Source organism: Setaria italica, chromosome II (genome assembly GCF_000263155.2).
Source record: "Setaria italica strain Yugu1 chromosome II, Setaria_italica_v2.0, whole genome shotgun sequence".
In the NCBI taxonomy this organism is placed as follows: Eukaryota; Viridiplantae; Streptophyta; class Magnoliopsida; order Poales; family Poaceae; genus Setaria; species Setaria italica.
In genome coordinates, this window is record NC_028451.1 from 24,154,819 (window position 1) to 24,163,856 (window position 9,038).

Genomic DNA, 9,038 nt, shown 5'->3' on the forward strand with positions numbered 1-9,038 from the left:
TATATCATGCTCGGACGGCATGTGGGTTCCATATGGACAAAATGGGTCTAAATTTAAACCAAAGATGTAAATTAACAGATTCCGATACATGAGGAAGCACTAATAATACCCCTAAAATATACTCCTCCATTTTTTTTACATGTCACATTAGATTTATTCTAAATCAAATTTGTTCAACTTCGATCAAATTTATAGAAAATATAATAACATCTACAATATCAAATTTGTTTTTATTAAATTTACCATGAAATATATTTGATAGTGCATACATTTTATTAAATGTTGTTATATTCTTCTATAAATTTAGTCAAAAATTTTAGCAAATTTGACTTAGAATAATAAATTTAATGTGACACGTTAAAAAAATAAGAGGGAGTAGGAGTATTACGCTGAGAAAGCAAATTTGGACTTTTGATGGTTGAGATACACTACTACGGGCCAATTGTAATGAATTGAGTGGACCAACTGAAGGCCAGGTTATACGTAACATGGGCTTAGATATTTCAGCTAACCTGACAGAAAACATTGATGAGACTGCCCGGAGCCACCGTCGTCTTTGCCATTTGTACGTACGTATACCCCTCAAAAAAATTGTACGTACGTATCGACAGGAAAACCACGTCCTTTGCCCTAGACGCGATCGTGGAAACCAAACAACCATGCCATGCACGCGCCGCCGCCGGGTGGTGCAGCAGGCAGAGCACGCGAATGGCCTCCCGCCGTCGCCGATGGCCGTCACCCGCGGCCGGATCAGCTCCATTATTGACCTTCTCCCGCCTGATCTGATGCCCCTGATCGAGCGCCACCTCGGCTTCGTCGACCGTCTCGCCTTCGCCACGGCCTGCGGCGCCACGCCGCGCCGCCTGCTGAAGCCGGGGCTGCCGTGGCTCGTCATCCAGTACAAGGCCCCCGAAAAGGCGGCGACGCTCTTCTCCCCCGCCGACCGGTGCGCCGTCGCCGTCCGATCCCCCGGCCCGTCCATGCACGGGCACGCCGTCTCCATGGGTTCCTCGGGCGGGTGGCTTGCCACCGCCGACGCGCGCGGGGGCCTGCACCTCGCACGCCCGGTCACCGGCGAGCAGGCGGAGCTCCCGGCCATCACCACCATCCCTTTCGTCCGCCCGGTGGACTCCGACGGCCGCTCGTTCTCCGTCGACAGGATGGCCTTCATGCGGACTCGGGTCGGCGGCGGGCCGCCGTCGTCCACCATCTGGTCGGGGCCGTGAACGATGCCCGCCGGCCAGATGCGCTGTGGTTCTACCGCAAGGTCGTCCTCTCCGTCTCCGGCGCCTCCCCGCGCCATGGTAGCAGCTACGACGCCGCCATGCTCATCTTGGACATGCACCACGGCTTCCCGGCCTTCGCGTCGGCCGAGGACCCCGTGTGGAGGCTGGCATCCTCCCGCGCCGGCATCGAGGACGCGATCCACCACGCTGGCCGGTTCTACTCCGTCACGTACGCCGGCGAGGTCGAGGTGTGGGAGCGCCACCGGTGAGTTCGCTAGCAGGGTGGTCGCGCCCAGGCTGGTCAGCCACAACGACAAACACCGGCAGCGCAAATACCTCGCTGGGGCGTCGGACGGGCCGATGGCGGTGATGAAGGAGTCGAAGCAGGTCGAACAACGGCCGTACTACGTGTACGGCCGGTCGACGACGACGTGCGTGTTCAAGGTTCTTGTGCTCGACGAGGCACTCGGGCAATGGCAGGAGTCGACGGACATAGGGGAGGCGGCCCTGTTTGTGGACGAGAACAGCTCGACGTGCGTGTCGACGAGGGAGCACCCGGAGTTGAGGGCCGGCTGCGTCTACTTCACCAAGGAGAATGTGGGGTTGCGCCTGGGCTGGGCTATCCAGCTCCTGTGCTGGCCGGCGCCGGCGTGGTGGTTCGCCCCTTCCAGAGCTCGTAGGTCCGATGTTAAATCACACTTTGGATCTTGCTGAAACTGTAGGCTGTTTTGATTTTTTAAATATATTATTTTTACTATGTATATAAATATATACTATAACTAATAACTAGAACTATTTAGAAAAGTCAAAACAATCTATAATTTATTTAGAAAAAGTTAAAACAATCTACAATTTGAAATGGAGGAAGTATTATTTACCAACATGAGCTTTGCCGGCCCCTCTAACCATTTTTTTTCTGAATTTCTTGCCTCAGTATGTCTGATCCAAACAAATCATTGGATGATCAACTCAAACGCTCCATTTATTCGGTTTGTGACTTAGGCCCTGTCTAGGAGGGGTGGTAATGGATCATAACCCTCGTACCTCCTTTACAATTCAACTCATCTTAAAATCATATAGTATTTAAGCTATCATATAGTATTTAAGCTCAGCCTTTATTAAATCTAATTCTTAAATTTGCTAGGCTAAATTACACCCTTGGACCCTACTAGCCGCACGTCATAGGAAAAAAACGATTCCTCCATGGCAGCGAAGCTCTGTAAAGCGCAGCTGATCCCTGTGGAGAGAGCTCGGATTTCCAGCAGCAGGACGTTGATTCAGGCATCAGATAGTTCAATTTAGGTGGTACAGAATGCATGATTCAAGCAGGGAGGAACTCGATCTTGGTGGAGAGAATCTCGGTCCTGCTCCTTGAGGGAGCTCTAGTTCTGAAGGTAAGGTGTCGAGTTGGGCATCAAGGAGCAAGCTCATCTCTTGGTTTAACCGTTTAAGTTATACAAATGTGCTCGATCCTGGAGGTAGAGCTTCGATTTGTGCACCGACACTACTCCACAGCAGTTCATCACCGCCAGCTCCTAACCCCTCATCACCGCCAGTCACGGGGTCCAGCGGATAAAGGTTGGCGGTGATGGGAACTGTTATCACCGCTGGACCCGGAATCGGCGGTGATGCCCTTTTTAAGAAAATAAAAAGAAAAAGAAAATTGGGTGCTGCCGCAGTTCCGGCGCCGCCACCGCAGCCCCATCCGTGCTGCCGCCGCCCAGACGAACCAGATAGAGAGATTGACGGAGAGATAGGGGGATCCCGTCATTGGATCTTGTCGCTGCCACTGGATCTTGCCAACGGATGTCGACGCCCCAAGCCCGCTGGATCTCCCCAAACCATTGATCTCGCTATCCGCCACACCACGCCACCGAATCTGTCCGCCGCTCCCCTCTACTACTACTTCGCGCCTGTCCGTCACCGGGTCTAGCTGCCACCCACCTGTGCCCGTCGTCGCCGCCACCGCACCTCGCCCCGCCGCTGCTCCCCCACTGCCAATGAGGGGCGAGCGAAGGGGAGAGGGGAGGAGAGGCCAGTGCTCGTGTGGATGCATGGGGAGGTAGGAAGAGAAGGGAGGAGAGGAGGAGGGGAGAAGGGAGGATGAGGGGGGTGGTGAGCAAAGGTGGGAGGAGAGGGGGCGGCACGGTGAGAGAGAGGTGGAGAGGGTTGCAGGAGAGCGGGGAGAGGGAGGGAGGGAGGGAGGGAGAGGATGACGAGAGGTAGAGGTGGAGGAGAGGGGGCTGCGGGAGTGAACTCTATTCCATAAAAATTTCGGATCAGGGATCCGCATCACGAACGGCTCATATTAGGAGCCGACGGTGATACTTATCACCGCCGGTTCTTTTTTGGAATTGACGGTGATATAGCCGATTCTAACATCCACTGCGCCCATCCATTTAAGAACCGGCAATGATAACATTTCAAACTGGCTGTGTGTACCGTTTGTGATAGCAACTTCTGTAGTAGTGCGAGGAGCCCTGTTCTAGCCTCAATTTGTACTCTGCTGTTGAGCATCCCCCACTACTGATAGCAGCCTTTGAAACGTCTTGATGTTGCAGTCGGTGGAGAAATAAATATAGTCGGACGGCTAGTCGGCTACACACCACTTCGTAATTCACGATATATGTTGAATGTTGTGGTATGCAGTTTCAGATGTTGCAGGTTGCAGCTATTGTGTTCCCTTGTTGAGAAGAAAAAGCATGCAAGTATATGTTAAATAGCCTGCCACGCAATGGTTTACTTTGACCACCATAATAATTACATTAGTTTGTGCATGATTATATTTCTATCATTAAGCAATGCTTCGGATGCACAACACCTAATGTGTGTTGAAGGAAGCATGCATAATGTTCTCCAAACTTAAAGCAATGACATATATAGAAAACTATGGTACATCTATAGCCTGGCTGAGGGGCACTTGCATAGTATATATTAGGCCAATCTAGAAGTTTCATGGAAATTTTATAAACATTAATTTCTATATCACATCATCAAATTTGCTGACTTGGCAAGATAATTATCACTGGTAGAGGACTCACCTTCCATGCGTCCCCTTTTGTCCCGATTTAAAGTTGACTCGGGACAAAAGGTTCACGAACCGGGACTAAAGCTCGGTCACTGGCGGGAGGCTCACCAACCGGGACCTTTTATCCCGGTTGCAAAGGCTAGTGGAAAAAAAGACCCTGAGAGACCTTTTATCACGGTTTGAAACACCAACCGGGATAAAAGATCCCCTTTTATCCCAGCTGGTAACACCAACCAGGATAAAAGGGGTCCCTCACGGATAGCTAAAAAAAAGGACTAAATCCCTCGAACCTTTTTATCCCGATTTGTAATACCAACTGGGATAAAAGGGGATCTTTAGTCCCAGTTGGAAACATCAACCGGGATAAAAGGGTCCCCCACGAGTTAATACAAAATGATTGCATCCCCTATATAGTCAGATGTGCTGTGTAGGTGGGATGGCAAGGAAGCTACACGTGAGGCTTGAGGTCGTGGGTTCGAATCCCATGCACTGCGCACGCGCATATTTCGCGTGAAAAATTGCCTTACTTGCGACTTGCATGGTTATTCCTCGGGACTTTTTATTGGCTGCACCTGGTGTGGTAGTCCCGGTGAGTGACCCGGGATAAAAGTCCCCCCTTTTATCTCGATTGGTTTATCCTGAATGGATTTTCGGGAGATTTGCTCCCTACCAACCGGAACTAAAGGCGAGTTTTCTACTGGTGTATGAGGAGGGAGGATGGGGGAGTTTCATCACATAAGAGAGGAGATTCGTCTCCATGACACCCATCGCCTCAGTTACCAAGTTGCCAATCGTAACTGTACAATGAAACTGTACACACTGAGATTGACCTCAGCTACCATGCACTTGCATTCATCAGTACGGAAGTACTTAATTCCCTAGCTAGGAGAAAGCGAGAAAAAAGAGAAATGAAGCCAATTAGTATACATCGAACAATGTACATTCAACGTCTTTAGTTGCAACCCTGTTGACCGGAAAGTAGTGCGTAAAGCTTCTCCAGCATATTCCATGTCCCTAATTAACTTTTTGAGAAACAAAGGAAAAGGAGAAAGAGGTTCTTAAGCATGTGTACAGAAGTGTTCTTCGGTCATTATACTCACTAGTCACTAGTGATTACTCTCATGTGTCAAGATGTTATATGCAATAGAGGTTGGTCACATATGCGTACACTTCCTGTCTGTTCATATTGCAGGCAACCGCTGGGACAAGATCTAGCTACCTCCACATTTGTCTAAACAAATTCCATCAGTAACTAATAATGATATTCTTGACAATATAATGCAAAAACATAAGGAAATCCTTCAATTAAAGTACTATGTTTATGAAGAACAGAGTAATCAAGCAGGATCCTCACGTTGCATTTGCGAGCTTCTGCACGAAGATAATGAGAAGTAGCTGTTACTTATGAATATACATTTGGCTTCTTTAACACATGCTTTTGTGGTCAAGATTGATCCCGGTAACTTGGTTAGTGGGGCCAGGAACATGACAAATTTCTCCCTTGTCCACTGGGACCACATTGTGATCTTCCTTTTCTTTTTGAGGGTGAAAAAGTAATGAGCAACCTCCCTGTTGCTTCATTCAAATTAAAGAACTGAATCCCCTTTAATTTTGTATGACATAACAGAAAGCAAAAGCACTTGATGAGTGTGTGTGTGAGAGAGAGAGCGAGAAGGAAAAAAAGTGGCCAGAAGGAGAACATATATTTTTTCCAGAAAAAGAATTTATATTTTGCTGGCAAACAGAAATCTTTATCATTAATTAAGTACTAATTGATTAAGTAATAGAGTTACCAGAATCTGGAAGAGGAGCTCTCTCCTTAATAAAAAAAAAAAGAAAGTTCGCATCAAATGATGATCAAAATTCAAGTAGGAAAAGTGATGGACAAGTGTGTGTGTATCATCTATCCACCAAAAACTTGTGAGCGTGGCAGTTTGAACACCTGGATAGCATGAACAACATAGCTTTCTCGATGGAACACTAGACAGATCGTTTCTGCTAGCATGTTATATCCAAATTCAAATTCACAAATATCCATGCTGGAAGATCAAAGATGAACAAATTACTCATTTCAAATGTCCCTTGATGACTTCTATTGTCCTCTTTTCACCCCCTATAAAACGATTTAAGTAGCATAAAAAAAATCATATATTCTCCAATCAAATGACACTATGTATGAATGGCCCCAGGCCCGCTATATATAGGAACGACCAGGCCAATAGTGGGAAAGCTACCAACATGAGAATTGAGAAATGCTGCTTTGCTCAGAGCCAAACACTCTCATGGCGGACCAACTACTCCACACCCATCCATCCAACGATATCAAGCTCAGAGCTCAGCAACACCCACCAACCAAGGCCCTCCTCAGGATTCTCAGGATAAGGCGCCTCTTCCGCGCCTTCGTCTCCAAGAACGTCGGCCGCGTCGCAGTGGCGCTGGGTGGCGCGACGGCGATGGTCCTCGGCCTCCTAAGCAAGAAGGCCGGCGCCGTCGAGCTGAGGAGGAACAAGATCAAGCGGAAGCAGAGGGGGAGGAATCCTCCCTGCATTTGCGGCTGTGTGGAAGAAACGCACCTCAACCTGCTCCCGACGACCATGTCGTCGTCGTCGTCGCCGCCGTGGCCGGAGACGACGGCCGTCATGGAGCCGCTTGAGGTCGGGTTTTACTACTACTACTACGATCCGTCTTGGAACACGGTGATCCCCGCTGAGCTGCAGCTGCCACCGATCGCCAGGTACCTCGAGTGGCCTGACGAAGAGCATCAAATGGAGGACGACGACGAGGATGATGGCGAGGAGGACGGTGGTGGTTGCAACGAGATTGACAGCCTTGCAGAGAGGTTCATCGCGAGGTGTCATGAGAGGTTCATGCTGGAGAAGCAGGAGTCGTACCGGAGGTACCAGGAGATGCTGGCCAGAAGCTTGTAGATGACTGATTTGATTCTAAAATTTCTCTTGACATAAAGTAGTTGGATGGGATTTGTGAGAATTGGTGAATGAATTCAGTTATTGTTATATCTCCAGTAGCAAGGATCGGATGTTTATTCCTCCCAGAATTATATTTCATACAATGTTCTTTAGAAACACTAAATAATACGGATGCATGTTATACACATGACACAATCACCCGTTGACGTTGCTGCCGATGGTGTCAGATTTAAGGCTCGGCATTTCATCTATGGGGTACCAGATAGTAGATTTGTAGGTAGAGGGGATCGCGAGACTAAGAACTTGAGTGGTGAACACGAGAGCACGAGGATTTAGACAGGTTCAGGTTTCCGGAGAGTAATACCCTATGTCCTGTGTTCTGGTGGATTGTATTGCTTTGCACTGATGTGAATAGATTCGCTTGGATTAGATTGGTTGCCCTCAGAAGGTGCCCCTGGCCACCTTATATAGGCTAACGACCTAGAGATACAAGTCGATTTGGATTGGTTGTTACATGGAAAGCAATGCGAGTCGGACTACAACTTGTATCCCGCAATATCCGGGCAGAATTAGTTCGCTCGGCCTTCTGGCTTGTGCTTCGAGTAATCTTCATGTCTTAGCCCGCATGGTACGGTCGGGCGGGCCCACCTGGCAGGACCAACCAGTATCCTGGTCGGTGGGACTCGTGGGTACTCTTATCCCTCAAGCCCCCGAGCAATGTGGAGTCGAATAGGAACCTGACGTAAGCGCCACGAAGCTTGTAATGTACTTAGCTGAAGTTATTGTATCATCATAGTGATGGAGAGGCTGCGAAGTGCTTAAAAAAGAAAAAATTAAAACTTCCACAAATGTATGACTAAATACGCGTGGCTATGCGACTGCTGAGCTCTGGGATGTCTGAAATCCTGTAGATCAAAGGAAAGCACATGGAGGGCGTCACAAGACGCACTCCATATGTAGTAGCTTCTGAGCATTGAAGCGATTAGAATAATCAGTCTAATGATAAAAAAAACAAATGTATTATTCGCGTGGTAAGAAAGTGATAATGAAAAACTCGCGGATTCCGTCCAGCGCGTGCACCACAACAACGAACCAACGGATTGTTACGTTGTCAACTCCATCAAAAGCTGAAGGGGTGCGATTCCATTTTCATTTCCACTCCCCTCACTCCAAGCACTGCCACCACCAGTGCCGTCGCTGCCGCACTTGAGAGCCCTAGGTCACGCCGCCACATATGTAAACCACATCCATCGTCCTTCTGCGCGAAGGCTATAGTAGCCACTGTTGTGCTCCCATTTCCACCACATGCGAATCAAGGCCCTCACCCACATTAGATCTGCATCGCAAGGCCTTGAGATAGAGGAGATAGTAGCGGAACATGCACCGGATCCATCCTCCTACTAGGTAAGGTCCGTTATGATAGAGGAGAAGATCTAAGCCCTCATCGATTGGGGCTTGCTCGGTCCCAAATCGCTCCTCGACTGGAAGGCGACCGCAGGCCAAGATTTCCCAAGCGAGGACAAGACAGATGCCATCATCTTCGTATCATTCTTCGAGCAGGGATTCAAGATCCTAATCAAAGATTTCTTCTGCGACCTTTTCCACTACTACGGGATCGAGTTAGTGCATCTAAACCCTAACTCAATTCTTGACATCGTTGTTTTCATCCACTTGTGCGAAGCATTCCTTGGTATCCCTCCACACTTCAATCTGTGGAGGTACTTGTATCGACTCAAGCCGGTGACGATGAAGGGGAAGCCTAGGGTAGTCGGCGGCTGCGGGTTCGCACTACGGCCAAAGAGGGCTCTTGAGTACTTTGATCGGATGCTCAAGGAGTCGAACAAGGGGTGGCACAAG

General features: G+C 48.7%; 1 protein-coding gene across 1 annotated transcript; it reads left to right on the forward strand.

The window, feature by feature from the left end:
* Nucleotides 1–659: 659 nt before the first annotated feature.
* LOC111256379 lies at nucleotides 660–1,495 on the forward strand. The gene is made up of 2 exons (XM_022824293.1): nucleotides 660–1,181; nucleotides 1,268–1,495. Exons 1-2 carry the CDS (start codon nucleotides 660–662, stop codon nucleotides 1,493–1,495), a joined length of 750 nt encoding a protein of 249 aa, XP_022680028.1.
* The last annotated feature ends 7,543 nt before the right edge of the window (nucleotides 1,496–9,038 follow it).